This window comes from Pseudomicrostroma glucosiphilum (assembly GCF_003144135.1).
Source record: "Pseudomicrostroma glucosiphilum strain MCA 4718 unplaced genomic scaffold BCV69scaffold_22, whole genome shotgun sequence".
Lineage (NCBI taxonomy): Eukaryota > Fungi > Basidiomycota > Exobasidiomycetes > Microstromatales > Microstromataceae > Microstroma > Microstroma glucosiphilum.
In genome coordinates, this window is record NW_020289934.1 from 63,627 (window position 1) to 88,865 (window position 25,239).

Sequence of the window (25,239 nt, forward strand, 5' to 3'; positions counted from 1 at the left end):
TTCTGTCGGAGACTTACCTCACTCGATCGTCGTAGAGTCAGCAATACGCAGGTGTGTCTGTTGCAACATAGAGGTGGACCATCAATGACGGGCCGGTTACCGCGCCATCTTCCCGGTCTCTAGGCAGGTGATCCTTTCAATACTCTATACAAGCAAGACAAGACAAAGGCATCAGAGCCGCCACGAGCAATGGGCCAAGCACTGCAGTTTCCCTCTCAAGGTCTGATCCACAGAGCTCGGCACTGAACCCTGAGCTCCACCATCCCCGCTTGTCCATACTGTTCTCCATCTTCATCAAGAGGGCGACTTACAACGACTGCCCTTCATGCATCGCGGCGAGGAGCCGGCACAGAGGCAAGGTCGCAGCGCTCGGTGGGCCATTCGCCGACCTCTGTACAGGACGTCCTCAAGCTGCACGTCCCGAGCAAGGCGTTCAGGCTACGCTACCCGTACCGGCACAACTGATGAGGTGGTGCGAAGCAGTGGCCTCCATTCTTCTTTCCAAGAGGGCGGCTAGGGAATCAGATGGTGGGGGTAGTCGGTGGAAGTCGCAACGAGACGATGTAGCACACTTGTTCCCTACATCCTGGAGTGTGGAAGGCTCGGCAACGATGATGACTCTCGTCTTGGAGAAATCTGAGCCCTCTTCTTCCCTCCCTCGCGCCAGCTGGTGAAAACTAGATCATGTCGGTGTTGCTACCCTTGACTTCACCTGCGAGGGGGGGGCTGCCAAATATCACAAAGCGTGAAGTCCTGTCCTGTCCTGTCCTGATCTTCTACCGTAATGTACTGTACTGTATCTGTACCTGTACTCTGTATCCATAGCGACAATCCGACCACAGTACAGTAGTGCACGTCCTGATCCTAGTCGAAAATCAATTGCATCATGACTGACTCTCCTTTCTTGGCTCTTGGCTCTTGTTGTCAAGGACAAGGACCGTTGTACTGAACCGCGCAGTTGCGCAGCAGACGGCTCGACTCGATTGTACAGCCCCTGAATCCAGAGCAGAGCAGAGCACAGCACAGCAAGTCCCTTCAACCAACCGGCTTACCCACTCGTGCGATTGCGAAAAGGAAAGGACCCCCCCCTACACCGTGCAGTGCAGTGCAGTGCAGTCCATCTCCACCACCAAAAAAGACAGCCAGCAGTCAGCAGTCAGCTACAGTACTTTCCAGTCCCTTGCAAACAGCTACAGCTACAGCTACATCGTAGAGTGCACACACACACACACCTGCAAAACGGATCCTAGACTCGATGTACTGTAGTAGTGTGTGTGTGGTTCAGCAGACGTTTAGAAATGCGTGTCTTTCGCGTGTGTGTGTATGTGTGGGGGCGCAGGGAGATAGGGGGAACAAGGTCGTTCAGTATCCTGCTTCGCCGCTGCCTCTCTCTGGAGCGGTGAGGACAGAGTGTCGACAAGCTGAAGACATCACGGTTCAGTGGGTTTTGGAGGTACTGAAATTGGTCAGGGATTGAGGAGGGAGACTGTGCCACTGAAGCGTACGTAGGGACGTACTGGAGTGAGTCAGAGTCTCTACCAGGTGATGAAGGTATCCGTTTCATTCACGAACAGCGCGGATGCTGTACTGTACGATCTGTAATTGGAAGAGGTGTCTTCCGTCTTGCTTGAGAAAGGATGGTGGGGTATCCTCGATGACAATCGCGGCACTACTGCACGCTGCGCAGAAGGAGACATCAAGTCTCTTCCGCTTTCAGAGAAGGTAACGTTCGCTGCAGATCGAACGTCGTAGGACATTGCCGAGATAGTAGGATTGGTGTCGGCTCTGGCTTTCGGCGCATTCAAGGTACGTCAATAGAGGGGATAACTTTCTTCTGCTCGTGTGCTTCACGGTGACTAGTCTTGCATAGCCGGAGGCTAGTCTCGGAAATATCCAGACCATCTCGACCGCACTGTTGGTGTCTGAGCCGAGCTTGTTGATGACACCAAAGTAGAACACAGGGGACCCAGAGAGCTACGGTGTTGCAGAAACATTGGAGAAAGCACGAGTGACGTAGGACACCCAGGCTTGTTGCAGACTTTGTGCTCGCTCTTTGTCTGTTCGATTGATCGCTGATAGCTGGAGCGCTCGGTGCGCTCTGGTGATGACTGCTAGCGAGATCCCGGCAGTACCTCCAGCGCTGTTTGCAACGATATCGGCTCGACCTTGCATCTTTCTCTCAATCTGGTGAGGCGCAAGAAGTGCTCTGGTTTCCGCAATCCAATTGGTGCATGATCTCGAGTCCTGCAAATGCTCTCAAGCCCCGACATACGTCTTCTTGTCGATGGTCAAGTTCAACAACATCGCACACATGTGCGTTCTAGGTGCCGGCAACACCTTATCGGAGGCGTCGATGGCCAACTTGCTGATTTCTCCAAGAGCGTTGTCAATTTCGCCATTCGTCAAGTCCACTGCTTAGAAGCTGAAGAGAGATTACAGATCTGCTTCCAATCACCGCAAGGCCTCAGTGGCGGTTCAATGTGTTTCAAGAGCTCCCGAACGGCTGGCCAGTCTAGTTCCGTGAGGAGTTCAGGACGGATGGCCATGAGACCGTCAGCCTTCGTTATGAGTAGAACGGTAGCGCCGAGTCTCTGGTCCAGCCTTCTGAAGAAAGGAGCATATTTGAGGGCGTTTTGGCCGAACAGGAGCTCATCCTGCATGGCTGATGAGGCACATGGTACGCTTGAGCTCTCTTATCCAACGATGCCGATCGTCTCGACTGAGCGGGGTGGCTTCTTTGGTGATTATGTCCCGGGCTTCGAGGATGTCGTGCTCCTGCTGTGCAGCGGTAGGGCTCGCAGGTCTGTACGTGCTCCAAAGATGGCGGCGACTGGTCATCTTGCTCGAGTTGCCCACGGGAAGCGATGGGCGCTGCTTGCGGGTAGCTCACGTCGTCGCCTGCCTTGTCAGTGTGTTCCTGCTTGTCCTCCGACGAGACTATCTTGGCCAGGGACAATGCGGTGCACGCCTGCGACGCCGCTGCCTTGACCGACCGACGAAGGCTGGGGTATGCGCTGAAGAGAGGGCTCGATGATATCGAAGTTGACAAGGTGCTTGAAATCGTATGAAAAGGATCAATGGTAGTTGAGATGGCTGCCTTGGAGGGGGTCCAGAGGTGGTTGTTCCCCTGCCGGAACGGAGGTTGGGGCCACGTGTGCGCTTCCGCCCCTGTTTGCAGGCCATGGCGGAGGCCCCTGAGAGGCCCCTGTTCCTTGCTTCTTTGCAACGTTGGAAGGATGCTGGGGCCAGAGGCAGACTAGACTACAGTGGCAGAGGCTGCAAAGCAGGCACTGATGACAAGCACCCCCCCACCGCACTCATCCACGTCTGCCTACCCAGACACACCCGGTGACCTCCTCCAAGCCTTTGCGCAGGCTTTGACCCATCACGCTCTCGACACTTCTTTCCAAACCTCGATGGGCTTTCCTCCTCGACCATCGCATCGCTGATTCGGACCAGTAGCATCAGACACTGTACAAGACTGCAATCCCAAGATCGCTTCCACGCCGAAGGAATCGCCGACTGGCTGTGCAGTTGGGCCTCAGCAATTCAACGCGCCCAACCCCACTGACTCCACACAGTAGCAACGACGATCGAAGCGCAGACGACTGAGTGGCCAACTTGGGCCGCCTAGACAGACTTCGTGTACTGGTCTACTCTACTCGATCCTGCTAAGACTGTTCAGGTCACACGATGACCACTCGGGTCTGTACAGCAGCTAGATAGTCTTCGAGGGCTACTACAGTAAACCGATCCTTGTCACCGCGAGACGGCAGTGCTTGACTAGAACCAACGGCCACAGTATCACTTCGACAGGAGGACATCTTGCCGATTGGCGACTTGAACAATTCGAAGTCATGTCAGCGTGCCCACAGATGAAAATACAAGGACTGTCAAAATGGCTTCCTCTCCAAGGCATCGCCACAATTGGCTTCAAACGCCACGAAGGTTATGCGATTGGAGCAGGCATGCGCTACCTCCTATCGGCGATATCCTGCAAGACGCAGGGAGCTTTGCAATCCGCTTATGACCTCGAAATCAATTCCTGCGAGCGAGCTCACTGAGACGACACGGAAGACGCAATCCCTTATCATGGAGTCCTAAGACCACGTCTGCTTCAGACATCTTATGCAAGGCTCGACTTGGAGCTGTGAATGGCTGTTTTGTCCTCTAGGCTGGCGCAGCGTAGTTTCAGTGAACTTGCTAGAAAGATCTCTGAGGAAGTTCAGGCTCTCGGATGTAATCACTTCTAGTGTCTCTTCGAGCTCCTGCTCCGAACATGTCATCAAGAGTCACCCTCGAAAAGGGCCCCATCTTGATCTCTTCTGCTTGCCATACAGTTCCCCTTTGAGCAGATGCAAGTGACTCACATGGAGTCTCTCTCTGCAGTGGCTTCGGACCTTTGAGCGCTGCCACCAGTGCGGCACGTCCACCAAGAAGGGCCCCGCTGAGATCGCAAGAGCTTGGACAAGACAATATGACTAGGGTTCTCGAATCTCGTTCGACAGATGGAACGCAAAGAGGGAACAACATGTACGAGGACTGAATCCTCTTCGGCCGACAAGGAGGACAACCTGGTCTCTCGGATATACTCTCATGGAAAGGAGCTCGGCCCAAATCTATGAGGCAATAGCCGCAACGCTGCTTTCGGCTCTGCCGTTCTCCCATGGGTGGGACATCCAGTGGTCTCTAAGCTGCTGTTCGAGGTATACTGGCTTCAGGAATCCGCGGTGCTCGTAAGTCCGTCGATCTGGGATGAGCAGACAGTTCAGCGCGCTCCAGGTCACACCAGACCCACTGCTTTTTCACCAGGGTGGACTACTCTGCCTGTTCTTCTCACAATGAGCGCACCGGTACCACGAAGATCACCGCAGAAGGCCTCTGCCTCTGGTTCCGGACTTCTGAAATGCATGCTGCGTACAGCTCCATTCGTGAATCGGACGAAAGCCGGCTGCTGTTCTGCCTGGACCCCAACACCTTGGTACAGTACCACAATAAGCAGTGGAGCGATGTCTATCGGCTCATGGTGTCGCACTTGAACGTTCTAACAGGTTCATAGACTGCTCTCACGCAGGCTTGTTCATCTCTCCACTTCCAGCTGATGAGCAGTTTTGGCCGCTTAATTCGTACAGCCCTTGCCACTGTGGCGACTCCTCTACGAAAGGAATGCCAGACTCACTCAGGCGGAAGTGTAGCCTAACAATCCACCTCGCATCGCTGCACTCAATCTGCGCCAACGTTGCCCACGTACTCAACCGACCCCGACACACTTTCCAAGCACAGAACCGCACAAGTTGTGAGTCAATGGTGCAAATGCTCAGACACCTTCTTCTCAAGACTTGTTTGCTCCTCTCGGCAGCTCCAACCTCCTCCGCTCCCCTTGATCCGCTGTCGATACAGTACTGGGCAGAAGTTGACGCTGTTGCTGCTACGCGTGCCGCTCGTACCCTTCCCCGAGGGCGACCCTACATGTACAGTACACATGCGAAAGGAGGATTGCATGCTCGCCTCTCGCTCCTCTTCGCAGACGACATCGCATCTGTAATGGTAATGCAATCTTCGGGCAGATGTCCAGCCTTCCAAATCCAAATCCAAATCCTAATCTGCACTACTGTATCCAGGTGCAGAACAAGATTAGTGGTGTCCCCAGAGGTCATGGTCATGGTCATGGGGATGTATCAATGCAATCAATCAAACTCTTGGAGTGGAGCTCCTCTCACAAGCGACTAGGATTATTTCAGAGCCCAGATGCACCTGCACCTCGCTAGGAGGAGGACAAGACCGTCGTCAGCTCTTGTAGCATGCAGGAATGTACTGTATGTCTGTGGATGAGCACACAGCCAGGGCCACCCACCCGTAGATGGAGATTGCACAGGTACAGGTACAGAGATGAGGCGAATTGGGGGCTGCTGAAGAGCAGACTGCTGAAGAGCCAAAGGGGGCAAACATGCAAAGGTGACATTGGCAATTGTTTGTTTTTTTTTTGTTTTTTTTTCATTGATCTCTGGAGAATGCAAAGTGTTGAGAGACAAGCGAGGGAGAAGGGTAGCCCACGGGACCAGACCAGCTCTTGTCGGGCCTTGGCACTCTGTGAGGAGCGGCGGTGAGGCGTGGGCAAGGGGCTGCGAGAATTGGATCGACCAGTGGGATTGGAAGGTGGACGAAAAGGACAGAGGCTGGATGATGACGAGAGTGTGTAGTAACCGCCTCGAGTGAGTCAGCCTGACTGGCATGGCAAGCAATGAGTCGTAGTGCGTACCCTACTCACAATGACAGCAAGCTTGACCACACCTTGTGATCTGAGTGACACCGGTTCGATTCGACTTGAGGCAGGCGCGCCTCACCTCCAGCAGCCTCGGTGCTGACGGCCAAGAGATGAAGGATCAGGTCAAGTCGAGCATAGAAATGCTCAGGCAGAGCTCGCTGTAGCAGAAAGAAATTGAGGCGAGGAAGCAAGAGAGTGCGCATTGACGCAAGGGCTGAAGCTTGTGTGCGAAGAAAGCCATCGGAGTCCCTGAGATAGAGCCGTTTGCCTTGATGAGAGGGGGTCGCTGAGGCCGTGCTTGCTTCTTCTGAGTGGTTGGACTGGCTTTTCTCCTGTCCTTCGGTAATGCTATACTTGTTCGCAAGGTCACCACAGCAGATCCTGACGTCTGCGACTAGAGTCCACCAGGTCGAGGCTGTGTGGACTGTGCATCTCTCTGTGCATAGTGCAAGATGCTGCTGACATTTGCCCAATTGGTGCACGACCTGGTACGCATCAGAGCAGCCCAAGCCGCAGCGAAACATTGGTCATCTTGTGTCACACAGAGGAGGATGGCGCACTTGTAGGCGTCTGAGATTGGCACCTCGAGGTCCGAGGCGCGGAGTGATAGTCGTTCGATTCGCTTGATGGCCTCGTCAACGTTGGTGTAAGACACAGCCACTCTGTTCAGCTTGAAAAGAATCAAGACTTGCTCCCAGTCCCCGTGCGGCTTCAACTGCGACTCTAGGAAGCGAAAGAGACTGCGACCGCTCGAGCAGCAGCCTGAGTTCATGGTGTAGTCGATTGCGACTGCTCCGGTCTCTCCTATGACCCAAAAGATGGTGGACGAGAGCCTCTTGTCGAGCTTGGTGAGGTAAGGTGTGAACTCGACGTGATCCTCGGTAAAGAGGATGTCGTCCGCATAATCGATGAGAGATGTGAGACGCTTCAATTGCCTCACCCAATCGTACCAGGTCTCCCTGCTCAGTGGCACCGTCAGAGGGACTCCCTTGATCTCGTCAAAGGCGTCCGAGTCATCGCCCTCTTCTTGCGCCTTGGCGAGTCGAATGCGTCGCAGTGTGCTGGCGTTGTTCTTCAATTGAAACTCGGCGACTCCTTTCAATGCCTCTTCGTCCACTTCTGGGAGTCGTAGCTTGAGTTGCGCCATTAGCTGGGGCAAGGTGTGTAGCTGAGTGAGGTCTGGCCCAATGCTTGGAGGGATTGGTCCTGGCTTGGTGGGCTGGGAGGTGTCCGTGGTGTTTCGCTCGATACTGGTTTGCTCCTCCTGCCTCTTGCGCTTGTGGGACTGTAGCTGTCTCTCACCGCAGGAGCCCATCTGCGAATCGCAGTGACTGCCGCGGTCGTTCATTTGCTCCCGGTGAAGCTTCTTGGAGGATGGTAGAGGGCAAATAGAGTCCGAGTAACGGGCGTACGAGAGAATACGGATCTGCTTGGACGTGACGCGGCGATCTCTCTCCTTCCGGGGAGCTCAGGGCGAGGACAGTGTGCCTTGTCCCGCCTCTTCTGATCAGCAGCCGCTAGCAAGGTACGGAAGGGGCTACCGCAACGATCCTCAGGGCCACGTGTCACCTTCCGGCCCATCCTACAGCCGTTGGGCCTGGGTCCGTGGGAAAAGAGTCACTAGAAGAAAGCGTCTGGGATATCAAAGGAATCCACAAAATGATCGAAGGCAAGGTCGAGGGGGTACAGTAGGTGAGCTTGAGCGGCATTGCGTGGAGCTTTGCCTCCTGCTGCTGTTGCTGTTGCCCGCTGGAGCAAAGAGCGGAGGTGCGAGCAATGGGAGCAGGCGCAAACAACCACGACGAAGATTGTGAAGGACTTTTGTAGAGGCAGTAGTGTAGTGCACCCCGAGCACCGGCCAGACGTATACGCGAAGTGCTGGGAGGCTAAGAAGAGCCAAGCGATGATGAGTGATAACGATACGAGCTGCTCCTGATCTCCGAAGAGACGTACAGCAAGAGGCGGGTGATGCAAGTGACCAAGACCTCAGAAGGTTCCATGTGCCTGAGAAGAACCAAGAGCAGGATCAGGCCATCCTTGAACGTGATCCTGCTTTTGCATCGAGATGGACTACAGCGATCCACTCCGCAGTGCAGATCACCGCAAGAATGAGAGCTGGTGGATGACGGACTCAGGCGTGACATGCCTCTCCACCATTCAACACTGCGCTTCCCAGCAATGTATCGTAGCATACTGGACCTCCCATTGTCAGACGCGACTGGGGGCGGGTAGAGCGTATGCCGCCCGCGGTAGAGAGGCAAGGCGATGGACACACGGGCAAGAACCTCAGGGCATCCGCCCACGTGCTTTGATGTGGACCGCACACGCCCGCGATTCGTCTTCCTGCACGCCTCTTCCGCGCATGCCCCTCTTTTATCGGATGCCTTTCGGATGGCTTTCGGATGCTACCCCTGAATCCCCGCATGAGCGCTGCCAAATATCGGATGCTTATCGGATGAAAGTTCGGATGACCCCCTCGAATTCTCGCATGACAGCTTCCTGATATCGGATGCTTGTCCAGTTGACAGACGCACTGTTGCAAGTCACGTGATCAGGCCACTTGGCGGAAAGTGACGCTTCTCACTCTCATACACGCATTGCACCATGCTTTACTGTGGCACCACTCGATGAAGGTCACCGCTCAGACTCATAGTCGTGACACGCACAACAGTGGACGCTCGATCAAGTGATCCCATTTCAACAGCGGACGCCCAGCTGTCCCTTTGGGTTGTCTTCTGCATGATCCGCTACACACACTGTATGTCACTAGAGCCTTCTGCTCACTGCGTTACGACTGTTCGTCACTCTGGCACTCGGGGCCTTAGTTCTTCCATCATGGGTACCGACACGCTGGAGGTATAGGTTCTCTTGTGCTGAGCTTTCACTCTGTTCGGACCTCTTCCGGCACCTAGACTGTTCCTCCTTGCCTTCTGATCCTACCGTTGATCTATCACTCACTTTTCTGGGCGAGGGAGAAGTACGTACGGGAAGTCGCATCCGCTACTGGCTTCATTATCAACAGGGCCACAACGCATGGCAAGGCTCTTTTTGAGCCTCCTGACGTCTCCTGCAATACTATCTGGTCGCCAAGGTGCGGAACGCATTTGTGACGTCTGTTCTCTGCAAATACACCAGGATCGCACTTGTGGCCTCCAATGTCGGCGTCGCTTTCAACAAATCGAAGATATGGCAGATGACGCCTTATTTGTTGTATATGCTCATAGATTTGGTATGGAGGGCAGTGGTAGATGAAAAGGTATATTGACTTCTTTGCCTGCTCGAAGCGCTGCAGAAGAGGGGTATAAATCGTACGGATCGCAAGTGAAGGATCATGGTATAGGTCGTGAGTCGCCTCTCCTTCGCTTCCTCTTCCTCGTCGGAGAGCTTCTGGGTTCCTCTCGTGACGCCGGCCGCTTCAGAAGAGCTTGCGTCACCTCGTCTGCTCGCTTTTCCTCCTCGGCTGCTTGCCTCATCTTCTTCTTTGCTCGCTCTTTCTCCTCTTTTGCTCGCTTTTTCTCCTCCACAGCTTCCCTCAACCTCTTGACTGCTTGCTTCTTATCCTCTTTTGCTCGCCTCTTTTCCCGTTGTGCTCGCTTCATCTTCTCTTTTGCTCGCCTCATCTTCTCTTCTGCTCGCTTTTCGTCCTCAGTTGCTTGTTCGCGCTCCTCGACTGCTTGCCGCTCCTGCTTGTGTTCGTCTTCGAGCTTCCGTGCTGCATCGTCCAAGAGTCGAATGCACTCCTCGAAGCAGTTGACCTCTGTGGGGAGTATCTTGTTCTTGGCTAATCCCCTCCCTTCAAAGAGGCGGTTGACAATGTCCTTCACTTCCTTGCAGCGGTCTGTACCCACTGGCAAGTCCTTCAGCGCAGTCTTCAAGGCTGAGAGAGGCACGTCGCGCTCAAATTGAGACTCAAGTTCGTGACGAAGCTGTTCCTGAGCCGCGTGGATAGTCTCTCGCAAGCCCCGCATCAGAGACTTCCATTCTTCGCTAGCATCAGGACAGAAATTATCCATGGTCTGATGATCACAAGTCAACAGCGCGAGCACTGTCAGCCTAAATTCACCACAAACAGTTGTCGGACTACTCACAGTATTCAGCGGTCCAGTCTCTTCCCAGAATACATCCTTCTCACCCTGTGTCGTCAGTTTCGTTGAAAATTGATCGGTGTTCCCGGACCTGCGAGCCATCTGCGGCAAGGGCGGGGAAGCGAGGACGAAGAGAAAGGCAAAAGAGGTAACGTCAACGCTCGAGCAGTCTCCCAAGACACACAGCTACTGTGACACTGAACACACCGCACCGGTGGTACGTGTTCCCACTTGTAAGCCTGATAATAGCTCACTCACTTGCCACATATGAAGGTATGTTGCACTCTCCAGGTCATCGATGTAACGATGACTGTGCACAGCTGCAATTTTCAATGCCTTGCGAAGTGTGCCAAGGCTGCCCGAGATCATGTTTCGCACTCCCTCGTGAAAGCTGTCAGTTCCATTGCCAGTCTTCTCCAACAGAAGTCGGGCGCTCTTCGACAGATCTTGCATCGTCATGTTCCAGCTCTTGGGCCCCTTTTTCACCTTGGTGGAGCACAGGGGCAGAAACTCTGGAGTCGCAGACCGCGTATCGTCTATGGCTCCGTCAATTGTGGCTTCGGCGTCCGAAATTGGTGCATGTCCTCGGGGCCTCATACCCAGTCTCGCGTTTCCAAGGTCTATGATCAGGAGCGTGTCGTCGGTACCACGAAGGATGCGCATGTTGCCATTACTGACATCGCGGTAATGAACGCCTCCTTTTGCCAGGATGAAGAGCTGTTCCGCAAACTGCTTGTGAAGTCTTGCAAGTCGAGGCGGGGAGACATCTATCGGTATGGGATAGCCAAGATGCTGCTGGGTCACCAGGGAACAGATAGCCCGAGCGGGGAATGGGAAGCCGGAACGTGGTCTCGTCTTCTGTGAGGTGGCTCGCTGAAAGTCAGCTGGTACCTGTGCCAAGCCAATCGGTATCGGCAGGAGTGGTAAGTTTCTCCGCAACCTCTTCTTTCGTTGGATGTGTTTTAAAATCATCAACTCGTGTGGCACCAGATGCGGTGCTACCCAGGATGCTTTGACCATGGTCACCTTAACCTTGCCGAAGTCATCGATTTGATCCGCGTCGTCGACGTGATCAGCAAAGACGGCAGTACGGGTTCGGAAAGGTCCATAGCGTACATAGAGCGGTTGCAGTCCCTTTGAGATTTGAATTGTGCGTGCTGTGACTTTAGCCGCTTCGTTGGCCTCGATTTGCAGTTCACGCTGGGCCGCAACATCCCAGTGACCGGTCAGGATCGCGGAATGTTCCTGCAGGCATAACAGGCGCAAGATTTTCACGATCTCAATCTGATCCAGGGAGTCCCGAGTGTCAAAAGGTCGAGAGCAGCCAAAGAGGACTGCATCCAGGTACCAGAGCCGCAATCTGTTTCCACACCATGTCACATAGTGAATGTGAGAGGTGACTACACGGTACTGACACATCTTACGCTGGCAAAGCAATGCAGGGCACGGAAGGTATGTCATGATGGAGTCCTGCACGATTGTAAAGCTTCCGAACTCACTGCATAACGCAAGCACTGCAGGGCGGTCGTCTCCAACAGTTCTTGCCAGTTTCTCCTCTTGACCTCTATGAATGCAACGACGTTCGACCAGTGGTTCTTGGTCTTGCCGTTCGAGGGCTTGCTTCCCCGTACAAATATGTCGACCTTGTTGACCTCAGGATCCGCCGCGTCCTGTTGTGTGAATGCATCTAGTGTCTGCTTAGCGAAAGTCAACCTACGGGTGCCGCTCGATGACAGCCCTACTCACGTTGTCCATCTTGACATTTTCCATTCGAACGAATCGCCCATAGTCCGATTGCGGTCGATGGTCATCACCCGCTCCTGTGGGCTGCAATTGCCTGCGCACCGCATCGCCTATTTGGCAGATGATCCTCACGATGTCCTTCTCGTGTTTCTTGGCTTTCACTGCCTCGTTGATGTTCGCGAAGAGCCCAGTAATCTGCTGCGAGTCCCGGATCTTCTCCGCAGATTGATGAACTTCTGATGATGTGTCCATGGTGTAGAGGGTAGGATGCCATCGGCCAGTGCCGTCCTTCAAGAGGCCCTGTTCTATCGCATTGATATCATCCAGCAACTTTGCAGCGGTGACGGCAGCATGGGTGGGCGGGCTGCCTGAGATGGCATCCGCTAGCCTCGAGCTCTCTGAAGTGGGGTCTCTCTCTATAGGGTGCAGTCCCAGGATGACACGAGGGATGAACTTGGTGGGCGTCTTGTCGGGATCTGGCGGCGGCGGTGCCGGGGGAAAATAGAAGGTGTAGGGTGGATCCGGGTTGCCTCCGACTGCGGCGTGAGCCTGCCCAGGGGGGGCGGTGGCCATGCCGTAGAGGAGAGAGGTGGAGTGGGGGGTGGATGGTGGTGGATGGTGGAGGAGGAGGAGGAGGAGGAGGAGGCAGTCGGGGAACAAGTAGACTGTGATCCTTGTTGCCCCGCCGTGGAGAGCCCTTGGGCCGGACTGAGCCACGTGGATTTGGGAGAGGCGCGGGCGGTGGCTTGGCGGCGCGAGATGGGCCAGTGGTGGTGAGGATGGTCCGTGGCCTGGTCCGATCACTTCGGCCCTCATCTGGTCCTGGTCACCGCTACCAGTGATCCTCACCATCCCACCCAGGCAAGGCTACATCGAGGATACAGACTTTGATTCGGTGACGCTTACCTCACAACCCTGCATTTTCACCCACCCCCATCACCTCTGACAATCTGCAGTGGAGCCTTCCTCGGCGGGCATTGGCTCAACGCACGCTGGACACCTCTGACTCGGGACTTGGGGCAACCTACCTCCCCCTCGAGACTAGCGCTGGGCATTGATTGATTGATCTGCTGTGAGGGTTACCGCAACCCTCGAGTCTGCCCTACACCATGCCCGCGATTCGAAGACGACAAGCAGCACACATTGCCAACACTCGAGGACGATGTGCTTCTGCACCGCCTGCTACGACCTTGCCAGAGGAACTCAGTCCCCTATCAATGGCTCCTCTGCCCCTCTCCAACACGCCCACACTCCATGAAGGTCTCCATGCCGCAGAACTACACCCACACAAGGTCATTAGAAGTCAGAAGCTCATTCATCCCAAGGGACCGCCCCACGCCCCATCGACGACGACGTTGGCAAGTCCTGTTCAGATGAACCCTAGCCACCAAGTCCACGTTGTAGAAACGCGCACCAAGGCACAGCTCGAGCGCGACGGGGATTTTACCACTCCCTCTCCTCCACCCGAACCTCGAGAGTTCCGCTCTGAACATTGGCACTTTATCAGACTACGAACCAAGAGACCCGACGGCCGCAAAGATGTCCCTCATTCCTCGGACAAGAAGCCGGCCACAGCCATCGTCTATCTCCAAGCACAGCCAGGGCCCCACAAGGCCTGCATCGGCTCCGGCTCTTCCATCTCACTCATCGAAGCTGGGCACCTGAAGAAGCACATTCCCAATGCTACTATTCAGCGGGTCAATCATGCTGGGTTTCCCGTAAAGGGCATGGGTGAAAGCTCTCAGATCATCAACCAGTACGTCATCCTGGATGTTGGCTTCGTCTGTGGCCAGACAGCCATCATAATAGATGTCAGATTCTATCTCATATCAGGCGGACCTCAGAAAGTCCTCATTGGCAATGACGTCCTCCAGGACCACCATGCGCTCATCGACTACAAGTACAGTTGCCTCAGCTTTCAACGATCACCCGAGTACAAGTTTCCCCTTGAGATCTATCAACAACTTCCGCCAGCTTTATCTACTAGGCAATCGTGACAACGTCAGAGGAATGTACTCTCCGACGATACAGTATCGCCAATGTGCCGAGCACGACAGACAAGAGAGAGAGAGACTAGCACGGGGAGCCTTCCCTTGACATTGCATTCGAAGACGGAAAGGCATCTGGCGGAACGGCTCGCACATCGGTAGATGAAGTAAATTCAGACGGAGAGATCGGCCACTGGGTCGGCAGAGACCGAGGTCTTGGGCGGTGTACTCAGTCTTGGGCAATATACTCAGGTCTCGAGCAATGTTTCCAGGGAAGTTATCAGCCCTACTGGGTTCAACACAGGCACTGCTGCTGATCAAGTGCAACAGTCCTATGCGATTCTCACACAAGCGGCGAGGAGATCATTGACCCCCAAGCCATCATGGGAAACGAAGACCGCAGAGCCCGTGGCTTGTGGACAGGCAGCCGAGTGCTTGTCGAGCAAGGTCAAAACACTTCTCTCGGTAATGACTTGATGATCCTCATCTGCAGACACAGAGGCTGTCTTGGCTGGAGTCAGTACGACTGCTGCAATGACTTGCAGACTGAGGTTCCCTAGTAGACTAGGCCGGGTCCTGTCAAGGTACTGACAGAGACTCACCCATCTGAGGCTCACTCATGACAGAGCCACTGGGGTCTTCCAGCGTCTCACGGAGAATGCGCTGGTGGTTCATTGCTCCGATTTCCTCGTCTGCACTTCTCACCTCTTCTAGAGCAAGCAGACGCCATCATGAAGGACGAGACTGCCGAAGATACAGCATCAACTCGCCCACGCTTGCCTCAGAACAGTCCTCACCCGAGACGTCGACGATCCCACATGCCTGTACCACACTCAAGGGTACTTCGTTCATCCGGTCCAGTCTTGGCGGGATCTCAAAATGGACCAGGGGTCACGATGAAGCCCGCGCGATCTTCGCCGCATCGCTACCAGTTCTCAGGCATCGATTGATCTACACACTCGGTTTCTTCGAGACCTGATCAGGTGATCGCTCATCCCATCTTCTATCTCGTCTCCATAAGGCTATGCGCAGCACACCAGGAGGTCAATGATGAAGCTTCGAGCTGCCGGAGATGGACTCCGATTAGGGTAATTGCTTGCGGAAGGAGCTGATGCAAGCAATGGAAAAGGTCATCTTCAGAAGTTTGGTGCGTGAGACTCAACGAGCAGCCGAGAGCCCTGCTTCCAAGACCGACACGCCAGAGAGGCATTGATCGACCAGCTCAATCCTCAGCTATACATTGGATAGAAGGCCTACCGAACGACAGCTGCAGAGGAGGATACCAGCAGCCAAAGTCCCGTATTAGGACGAGAAGAGCTCGCGCATAATCACTCGACGTGTGCCACCCGCTTCTACCCCGCTCGCTCGCGAGCGGATCGGGACATGCGCTCTTCTTCGAAGAAAAGGCCCCACGCTCTGGCTTAGAAGAGCGGTGACTTGATCAACGATGAACGGAAGGATGTACTCTGTCTGAGCGATCTTATTCGACAATGTCGGCGCTATACAAGCATGAGCAGGGAATCAGACGAGCTTTGAATTCGGCAGAAGCCACCCCTCGACGCAACTTCAGACACGCACACCACAGGACGGCAGACTGTCCATCCTTCTGGGCAGATTGTCATCCAGGTAGCTACTTCCCCGGTCCCTCGCACATCTGAGCAGGCCGTCGCCTGCAGAGCCATCAAAATGGAACATCCACCCACCCAAGATCGTCAGAGACGAGTACGTTGCGAAACACAAGGACTGAGCCTCTCTGGACAGTTGCACGGACAGGGACGCAGATCGAAACGGGTAGAGGCGTTGTGCTCTCGGCATTGGCGGGGGACCGGGCTACCGGTTGTTCAAGTGCGTGAAAGGGTGTAAGCCACTCATACTCTCTTCCCAAAGACTGTACCAGCATGGGTCGAACCAACCTCTTGCACTGCATGACTATTTCAAATCCTATTCACTCGATGACCTACTCGGCTTCTCCTCTTTCCAGAATCCTCATCGACCATCTACACCCTCTGTGGTTTCTGACCTCTGCTCACAGAGACTGAGACGCTAGGACGCAGTCTCCTACATGCTGCCGATCCCATCGACCTTATGACACCTAGCGTGGCTACACGACGTCAAGCGACCAGAGACAGCTGCAGAGAGATGCATCTGCCCTCCGCCTCTTGCCTCCTAGCACGTCTCATGATGCTGTACGAAATTGGGCGCCTGCCAACCTTTCCCTGCGCGCTCGGCAGTCGATGTAGACAGAGATCCCACAATAAAGTAGTTGCTTCGCCGCCGCCTTCCCAGCAGTGCGCTCAGGGCACCGGGATGATGAATCCGATATCCTTCAGTGTCTCATGAGATTGGAGATGTGAGATGCGTTTGCGTATGCAAAGCCCAGTAGTGTACGCCGAGGCCTCTTGATCACGACACACGGGTTTTCTGAGTGGGATCAATTGACACAGACAGATGGGACATAGTAGGGCCAGGCTCTACTTGCTGCTTTCGCACAAGCGGTATTATGTGCCTGTAGAGAGTTTTGAGAAGCACAACGATTGCAACGTCGCCTCCATGTTGATTCTGACTGAAGGGGCGCAGATCTTCCTCGCCCGAATAGCATGACAGAACGCGTACGATCTTGCATCTGATGCCGAGGGCAATACGGGCACGCAGGCCGTCGCTCGCTACGAAGAGTGTCTTTGAGAGATGGATGAGGGGGGGGGGGGGGGGGGGGGGGCGGCCTAATTTGATATGTACATGGAAATGGAGACTCCAACTTCTTCGATGACCGAAGCCTCTCCGGAGATCTTGCGTCGGCTGCTGTCAACCTCACCGCACAGGACAATCCTGTAGTTCTCAACCTCGCTCGTCAAGAACATGACTTGCCCTTAACTCAATTTCCTTCAATGCTGAGAGCTTTAGCTGCCCCGTCCATCACTGCCTTTGCACTGGATGCGTCCATCAGTCCCTTGCAGTGAACGAAGCAGTCTTTTTCGACGGTCTGCAATTTTTCTTGACTCAGTAGGGTGTCTGTCCTGTCGAAGGCAGCGATGACGGCCTCGCTGGCCGTGACGAGGTTTCCACTTCTGCAGGCTTCCTTTACTTTTGTCTCGAGGATGGGCAAGCTCACAAGTTTGTCAAAGATAGGCACGACAGACTTGCGCCAGGATTCTTGGGCCGCGAAGATCTGATCTCGCAGGGAGCACATCATCGTGCACCAATCTTCCATCAACGGGAACCATGTCCGTAGTTCCTGAGATAATGAGATGCAGTGATAGGAGAGGGGTACCAGGTGGGTCAGAAGCAGCAGACATAGACTCCTAGGCTGGAGCGATATAGGTAAAGACACTTACCTCACTCCAATTCGTATGGCTTGACCAAGCTGCCTGCTTGTCGCGTTTGTCCAACAAGAAAACTTGAACTTTCGCTTGTATTCCAGACCGAACGTTCTCCTTCTTCGAGGCAACCTGCCAGATATGCAGATATTGTGCGGATTCTAGATCGTCGATGTAACGATGGCTGAGCTGGACAAGTGAAAGCAAAAGCTCCCTCAAGCGAGGCAGTCTCTCGATCGCAAGTCGTTCCATTTCAGCTGGAAGAGCATTCTCTGGCATTGTCGTCCGGGCTTTCTTTTGATTTGCTTCCAAGAAACCCATGTTCTTCCCCCAGCGTTTGAGATGATCCAGAGCGGTGTAATTGGCGCTCGGCAGGAACAGGAGATTGGCTGACCTTGCGTCGTCTTCCGCTCTTTTGAGAAGGACGGTCGTGTCCCCTCTCCATTCTGCACCTCTGGGGCGAAGAAACTCTCTCATGCCGCCATGGTCAACCAGCAACAGCTTGTCTTTGGTGCCCTTCTGGATTAACATGTTGCCCGTATTGAGGTCTCGATAGTGGAGGGCTCTCCCAGCGTAGCTGAGCAGAGTGTCCACAAGCTGTGCGTGAAGGTGTACCAAAATCGATGTGGGAATGCTCGGGTCTATCATCTCACCAAGTCGATGCTCATAGACTATGGCACATAGGTGCAGGCCAGTCTGATTATCCCGCGCCGTGGGGTCGAGCTGCTGTACAGTCTCCACTTTGAAGCCCTGTTCTATGACGTCGGGGGGAATGACAGCACTCCCGAACGGCCTTGGAGTACCTTCGATGCCCTCAAGACGCTGTTGCATCTTTGGCTCGTGGCCGAGGCGATGCCGGGGCACCCAAGAGCACTTCAAAATCATCCATCGACTCTGGTCCACGTCCTTGACCATCTCGAGTGTTTTGCCCACCCAAACAGCGGTCCTAGAGCCGAACGGCCAGCTGCGCCTATACAGGAGTCTGGGGGGGAGATGCCAATCCAAGGTCTTTATCTTGGAGTCGAGGACGGCTTGCACAGGAGGATCTTTTTCGGGGTCCCATTTGCCAGCCACTTGCCCACTGCACTCATCCGACGTCAAGAGGCACAGGAACCTCCCGATTTCCAGCCTATCCTGGGCCGCATTGAGGGAGAACGCCCGAGAGTGGCCGAAGCTAGCCGAGTCTGCGTACCAAAGCCGGGCGAGTCCGCCGCACCAGCTCAGAAAGTAGACGTGTGACGTTAGTGATCTGTACACCAGGAGCTTGCACTGATCGAAGGGAACCGAGGCGAAGGTCAGCAGGAGGGACAAGCAGAAACTCGACAGCAGCGTCACTCACTACATATTGCATGCCTTGGATGGCGAGGGCTTCGTTTCCATCTTGGCGGTCTCTCCTCTTGACCTCAATGAACGTCATGAGCTGACTCCATTCATACTTGACCTCCCCATCCTTGGCAGGGGGTGGGTCGGCCTCCTGGACTACAATGTCAGCCCGGTATGTTTCAGAATCGTCAATGCCCGACTGTCAGAGGGGATCTCTCCAGCCTGGTCAGCTTTGATCGCGCATCGCACAAGTCTGATTCATCGCTTGAACTCACAGTTTCCACTTTTTTTGTGCCTCGTGATACGAACTTGCCGTACCCATTGTCGTGTTTCCCTCGCATCGTTAAGAGCTTCGAGCGAACTGTATTGCCTAGCTTGCAGACTAATTCCTCGAGGGCTTTCTCAATGTGATCGCGTGTCGCAGCTTCGAGTACCTCTTCGATTACTGACACTACATCCTTGGAAGCCATGATAACCTCGATCAGGTGATCACGCCTTGCTTCGGGTACCACAACGCAGTACCATTTCAGCCAGCGAGCTGGGAGAGCCCTCCGGAGTCTGGCCCTCACAACCTCGTCTTTCTCAATGATCTCGTGATCCATCGTATCAATTGCTTTCGTTGGTGAGCTCGGCGCAAAGACGAATGCTGAGAGGTGAGCTGAGTGCGTATCGCATGACAAGTCCGCCGAGATGGAGCCAAGGTGGGACACCCCTGCAACTGCTTGTGGGTCGCCATCGACTATTTCTTGCGTGGGATCATCCCAGTCGATGATGAAAGAGAGCCGCTGCAATAGGGGAGGAAGAGTCTGTTCTGAAGAGGTACGATCCTGTCTGGTTGGATCAGGACTAGGAGAGGAAGGGGGTGAGGTGGGTATGGCCAAAGTCGAAGGCGAAAGAGGTGCGTTCCCCAGAGCAAGGTCCGCTGCTGCTGCTTGAGGAAGCTCACAACGAAGGGCTGCCTCAATCCGCTGGGATCGACGCGGGGCAGGAGAATCGGACATGGTGCCCAGCAGGAGCTCGTGCTTGATCCGACTAGGAGGGCAAGATACTCGGCGCCATCGTCATGGTCTGCAGTGAAGGTTGGCCGCATGCCAGGCACGCGCGATGAGGGAGAGGGGGGGGGGGGGGGGGGGGGGGGGGGGGGGGGGGGGGGGGGGGGGGGAGGAGCCGTGTGTCGGAAGTGCCTTTCCGCAGTGTCGCGCACCCAAGCCACGCCAGTCACTTCAGGCCAACAACGTCTGGTGCTGGTACAATACTTGAGCTCTGCGAGGGGCCAGTGCAGTCGTGAGCAGTGGAGAGATGAGCAGGATCTGCCTTGGCCCTTGACCTTTGACTTTGCACGCGAAAAAGAAAGGAATACAAGAGTGTCCTTTTGCGTCCTCCCTCCACCTCCTCGTGGTCGTGATCGTCGTCGCGTCGTTAGCCCCGCTCTGCTCCCGCTCGCACCCTACACCCACCCAGAAGGGACGAACAACTGTTCAACAAGATGCAGAGCTTACCCACCTCTGTGACTATGACTGTGACTGTGACTGTGGCTGTGACTGCGACTGTGACTGTGGCTGTGACTGTGACTGTACTGTACTGTACTGTACTGTAGCTCTAGCTTTTTTTTGCTGACTGCAGACACTTATGGCCAACTCTGAGCGGACAAAGATGGAAGCGATGATCGCCGCGAGAGAGAGTGAGCGTGGCGCCGAGCAAAGGCAAAAGAGAGTGTAGAGATGCCATTTACGGAGTCAAAGAACCCTCTCTCTCTCTCTCTTCATTCTGCGTCTGGACGCCTGCTCCAGAGGAGGTTTCTAGCAGTGCCAGTCTTGTCGACATGGTCGTCGCCCCCTCCCCCTCCCTTTGCTTGCTGGCGAACTTTCCTGGGTAACAAGCCTGCTCAGTGTCGTTACCCGCCCCAAGGAGAGACTTGCCCAGGCGTCTCAAGTGCCGCCCTCGGGCTGTCTGCATCCCTTTTGTAGCAAATGATCAGCGAGCGCAATAAGTGGAGTGCGGTGCTCCGACGCCCTCGATGGAAGTCTTGTCCCCTTTGTTCGAGGTCGAGGAGGATAGGAAGGACCCTGTCTGGTAGTGCAGCACTACTGTAGCTAGCTCCTGCCTCCTTGTCCACCTCGATGAAGGAGAGGAGAAGAGGCGAGGGTGAATGGGAAGAAGGGAGCGGGCGTGTCGGCCCGGTGCTCCACTGTTGCCCCTGCAGGCCGGAGCTCAGGCACGGAAACAGAGTGCGCCCCTGACGCAACGCGGACCAGGCTGCCGGCGGCTCGCTCTCCGAGGAGTGTTTTTGCCTGCCTTGCTCTACCGCCCGAACGATGGCTATATACCCAAGTGACCAGCCTCCGCTCCCCTCATCATCATCACCACTATCGTACATCTCCCCCCTGCTCTAGGGCCTCACAGATGTCCACGCCATCTTCTGGGGAGAGCACAGCGGGCCCGGATGCCCCCTACACCTTCTTCTTCCAGACTCCCAATGTGCATCCGACCACTAGGAATCTGGACAAAGTGAAGACATTCCCGCGTGCTCTTCTCGGGCTCCCGCCGCTTGAGCGAGACAACGAGGCATCACAAGCAGCCGCTCTGTGGCCAGCGACCCCGCCGAGGCAATGGAGTATCTCTTCCATCATGACGATGGTGAACATGGGTGTCGGAGCAATCGAGGAGATGATCAAGTTTGATGCCCTAGACCGCATGCACCCGAAGTGGTACTGCTTCGAAACAAACGATGCCATTCATCGCTCTGCAATCCGCATCGTAGACTCAAGTCAAGTGACCGAAGTCTTCAGGAATCTCAATAATGCCGTGAGACAGAGTGAGGCAGTCATGGAGACTTTCATTTGCGAATTGAGCGATGCAGTGCGTCAGCAATTGGGCGTAGGAGACTCAGAGTACGGCAGGTTCGTATCCAGAGGAAGGTACAGAACACTCAACGTGAGTTGGCAGAACACCCCCTTGGTCGCTGTAAAGTTACTGTAACTGACAAGGGATGCCCGCATTTGCCTGTTGCATGGCGCTCGTAAAGGAAGGTGACGATCGCGAGATGAACAAGCCCGACATTTTCGTGCAGGCACGAAACCCTCCCCTGGCACCGGACGGTACAGAGCTGTACTCCTGGCCAAACGGTCTCACCTTCGTCAAAATCAAGAAGGAAGACTCAGAAGATTTCATCGACGATATTAGCTCACAGGTCCTGCGTTATGCGGTGAGTTCCTAGTACTCCTGATGTTGGACTTTGTGCCGCAGATACGTTGTGCTGACATCCCGACTGGACCGCATCGTCAGCGCAGAGTATGTCAGTACCGTGCTCCCATCTCCCACTTCCACTTTCTAACGTGGTGTGGACACAAGGTACGATTATGGTACCTCAACGCCAGTACCTATGCTGCTTCTCTACCCTTTGACACTCGAGTTCAGAGCGATCAGGTAGAGCTCGTCAAGATCTTGCGTCTCATATCTCTGGAGGAGCATTCTGCGCTCCTGGCTGGCCAATGGCACATTACAGCCCAGACGGAGTTCCACATCGAGGTGGACGGTGACAATCTGTCACTCTGTGAAAGGGTCACAAATGCAATGCAACCACTCGAAAGACGGCCCGGACCATTCGGATCCCAGACTGCGGTTTTCGCTGAGGGTGGCGGCGCCAGGGACGAACCGGTGCTCATGATCAAAATCTCATGGCTAGCACCACATCTGCTGAGACATGAATTGGCGATGATGCGCACCATTCAAAAGTTGGGCTTGCCGTACGCCCCTGTGGCCTACGGCATGGTAGTGATCCCGACCACAGGCTTTCAAGGCAATCCCTGCGAGGAATTAGACATCTCATCAAGCAGATCTCGCGTTGCCTGTGCGCTACTGACCAAGCAACACATCGGAGACCGCATCGGCGCCCAATGCTCGCCCCGCGATGTCCTGAGCATCCATATGCAGCTCGTAGACGTGCTCTTCAAGCTTGCAAAGGGGAACTTTCATTACCGTGACCTAAATACAGGTAACGTTCGTGTTCTGCAAGGCCACACGGACATCCTCCTACTCGTAGATTTGGGCAATATGCGGAGCAACTTCAGCCCAAGAGAACGACCGGAAATGACGTACGCCGAAGCGATGCTCGACAGAGCTACTGATGACACCAGATCGGCGAATGTAGCGTTTCTGCCTACTTGCTGTCTAGAAGTCAAGAATGCGATCGAACTTTGGGCAGAGTCGCTTCACTCAGCGCAGAGGGACTTCCAAGCCGCTATTAACAGAGATCCCAGTCATGGCGTCCAATCCGGTCTGCAACGTATTTCCGCCACGCTCGAGGTCTTTCGCAGTGTACTAAAAACGCTAGCGCTGCACTCCCATCGTTACATTGACGACTTGGAGAGTGCATTGTACCTGCACGTCTGGACGGTAAGTGGGTTCTGGATGATTTTCGACGCGCAATTCTGACTTGGGTGATTTCCTCTGTGCGTCGTTTGTGTGTTTGCTTGTGCTGCATCCCTCCTACCTTGCCGTAGAGAGCCTGCAACTACCACGCGAACGGGAACGAGAATGCGAACGTAGAAAACTTGGGAGTGTTGGTCAAGCAACTTTGCGACCTCTCCGGCAAGCGAAAAGCATGGAAGCGAGATGCTTCATGGCATACGGTGAGTAGCGCCGTCGCCACTGCTCGTTGAGAACACCCACCCGCTGACAGCGCTTTGCACTGATCACTTATGCTCTCCAAGTTTCTCAACAAGTACTGTCCAAGGGCGTCCGATGCGTGGACAGATCTCATGCGTGAATTGCGAACGACCATTTACGACGCTCGAGAAGAGCTGAATCGAGACCTCGCAGATCACTTTGACGCCATAAACAGCCTCAAGCTCGACTCCTTGCAGGATCGTTTGACAAGAGCACAATGGGAACTTGGCGTGGAAGTGAAGGATATCATCGTCGAGGTCTTTGGTGACAGAGGCATTGCCGAAGATACTGGGCTACACGACGTTGAACGAAGGTGCTTCGAGAAGTGCAGCAGCTTGATGCGAGCAGCAGTAGCGTCGGGTCAAGAGATGTGAGGAGATGAGCAGCACGGAGAAACTCACGACTTTGAGAGGCGGACGACGCAGAGGGTTTCTGGGAGGCCCGTCGCTTTGCCTAAAGACGGTAAGCTGGACGATGTGACTCGTGTGCTGCAGGAGTGCAGCACATACTATATTCCCTGGCTAGTTTTCAAGAGCCCCTCCAAGGAGGCAATGAAATCTCCATCTATCACTTTCTCCCACCGCTCGTGGTGATACAGTAGTCTTGGGACAACAATGGTGTGCCTTCTCGCGACCCTTTTACCACTGCCACTACCACTGCCACTATTACCCCCCCCTCACTCCCTCTTTCCCCCGCTTAGATAGGAAGTAGGGAAAAGGGAAGCGGTCAGATAGCACACAACTCTGAACTACTCTACATTACAGTACATTCCAGTACTCTACAGTACTCTACAGTACCACGACCTGCGGCCCCGGCCCGGCGCCCGGCCCCGGCTCGGGCCCAGCCCGGACCAGAGTGATAGAAGAGGAAGATGAAAATGAAGACGAAGACGAAGACGAGGACGAGGACGAGGACGAGGACGAGGACGAGGACGAAGAGGAAGAACACTTCATGCTACTGTATACCATGTCATGCTATGCTATGCCCCCGGTGTGCAAAGAAAGTTTTTCTATTTCTTCTTCTGCGCTAAGCTGCGCTAAGCTGCGCTATACTGCACTGTACTGCACTGTACTATACTCAAGAAGAGTAAGGTGCGCTGCCCTCTGCCCTTTGTTCTTTGTTCTTGGTAGAGTACAGTGTAGGTATGGGTAGGAGTAGGGATAGGAAGGAGGTGCAGATAGCCACGCGGCACGCAGCGTGAGGGCGACAAAGGCAAGAGCAGGTCAGGGCAGGGCGGGGCGGGGCGACAGTGGAGCGGCAGTGGACATGGCTTATGACTGGGCGAGGGCAAGGGCGTGTTGCTCCTCGAGCGAAGAGAGGGGAGCTGGGAGCTGGGAGGGAGAGCTGCCTACCGTACAGTACGAGGCTCCACCCACGGAGGTCAAGCTACGCCAGGAAGTGAAGGAGCGGGAGCGGGAAGCGGAGCGGAGATGAGCATTTCGACCACACTCTCCTCTGCTACTTAGCAAGAAGTCCCTCTCTCTGGCGAGGGGCAGCAACCGTCCGGACCACAGACCCAGACCCAGAGGAAGACGGAGATGGAGACGAAGAGAGTTCTCTGGCTCCAGCTCCGTGATGACATCCAAGAGAAGACTCTTAAGTGTGGCTCAAAGCAGCGCAGAGCAGCAGCAGCTCAGAGCAGCAGCCTCTCTCGCTAGAGTCGTCTCTTCCGCTTTCGGTCTTTGGTCTGATCGGATGTGGCTCGCAACAGGTATCTGCATTCGGACCAGCCAGGCTAGAGCTGACGGGGCAGTCGCAGTCGTAGTCGCAGTCGCAGTCGCAGTCGCAGTAGCGATAGCAGTCGCAGTCGCAGTAGCAGTAGTACAGGTAGGTACGCTCTGCAGCTTCCCTTA

General features: G+C 54.8%; 7 protein-coding genes across 7 annotated transcripts; 3 read left to right on the forward strand and 4 right to left on the reverse strand.

Moving 5' to 3' along the window:
* Positions 1–1,907: 1,907 nt before the first annotated feature.
* BCV69DRAFT_129866 (hypothetical protein) lies at positions 1,908–3,094 on the forward strand. Its single transcript, XM_025489214.1, has one exon. The coding sequence runs from the start codon at positions 2,251–2,253 to the stop codon at positions 2,986–2,988; it is 738 nt and encodes a 245-aa protein (XP_025344860.1). The 5' UTR covers positions 1,908–2,250; the 3' UTR covers positions 2,989–3,094.
* A 967-nt stretch (positions 3,095–4,061) lies between these two features.
* BCV69DRAFT_129863 (hypothetical protein) lies at positions 4,062–4,917 on the reverse strand. The gene has a single exon (XM_025489213.1). The coding sequence runs from the start codon at positions 4,666–4,668 to the stop codon at positions 4,204–4,206; it is 465 nt and encodes a 154-aa protein (XP_025344861.1). The 5' UTR covers positions 4,669–4,917; the 3' UTR covers positions 4,062–4,203.
* A 1,412-nt stretch (positions 4,918–6,329) lies between these two features.
* Positions 6,330–7,972, reverse strand: BCV69DRAFT_129927 (hypothetical protein). Its single transcript, XM_025489216.1, has one exon. It carries the CDS (start codon positions 7,611–7,613, stop codon positions 6,660–6,662), a length of 954 nt encoding a protein of 317 aa, XP_025344862.1. The 5' UTR covers positions 7,614–7,972; the 3' UTR covers positions 6,330–6,659.
* A 1,583-nt stretch (positions 7,973–9,555) lies between these two features.
* Positions 9,556–12,732, reverse strand: BCV69DRAFT_130371 (hypothetical protein). The gene is made up of 5 exons (XM_025489218.1): positions 12,097–12,732; positions 11,850–12,020; positions 10,609–11,775; positions 9,902–10,452; positions 9,556–9,880 (listed from the first exon to the last, which is right to left on the reverse strand). Exons 1-5 carry the CDS (start codon positions 12,664–12,666, stop codon positions 9,595–9,597), a joined length of 2,745 nt encoding a protein of 914 aa, XP_025344863.1. The 5' UTR covers positions 12,667–12,732; the 3' UTR covers positions 9,556–9,594.
* Positions 12,733–12,922: 190 nt separating this feature from the next.
* BCV69DRAFT_130407 (hypothetical protein) lies at positions 12,923–14,395 on the forward strand. The gene is made up of 2 exons (XM_025489219.1): positions 12,923–12,954; positions 13,050–14,395. The coding sequence occupies exon 2, from the start codon at positions 13,203–13,205 to the stop codon at positions 14,088–14,090; it is 888 nt and encodes a 295-aa protein (XP_025344864.1). The 5' UTR covers positions 12,923–12,954; positions 13,050–13,202; the 3' UTR covers positions 14,091–14,395.
* A 2,395-nt stretch (positions 14,396–16,790) lies between these two features.
* BCV69DRAFT_285820 (hypothetical protein) lies at positions 16,791–19,809 on the reverse strand. The gene is made up of 4 exons (XM_025493498.1): positions 18,994–19,809; positions 18,735–18,917; positions 17,414–18,664; positions 16,791–17,313 (listed from the first exon to the last, which is right to left on the reverse strand). The coding sequence occupies exons 1-4, from the start codon at positions 19,717–19,719 to the stop codon at positions 16,954–16,956; spliced, it is 2,520 nt and encodes an 839-aa protein (XP_025344865.1). The 5' UTR covers positions 19,720–19,809; the 3' UTR covers positions 16,791–16,953.
* A 2,011-nt stretch (positions 19,810–21,820) lies between these two features.
* Positions 21,821–24,049, forward strand: BCV69DRAFT_130509 (hypothetical protein). The gene is made up of 3 exons (XM_025489220.1): positions 21,821–23,113; positions 23,221–23,349; positions 23,431–24,049. Exons 1-3 carry the CDS (start codon positions 21,944–21,946, stop codon positions 23,758–23,760), a joined length of 1,629 nt encoding a protein of 542 aa, XP_025344866.1. The 5' UTR covers positions 21,821–21,943; the 3' UTR covers positions 23,761–24,049.
* Positions 24,050–25,239: the final 1,190 nt, after the last annotated feature.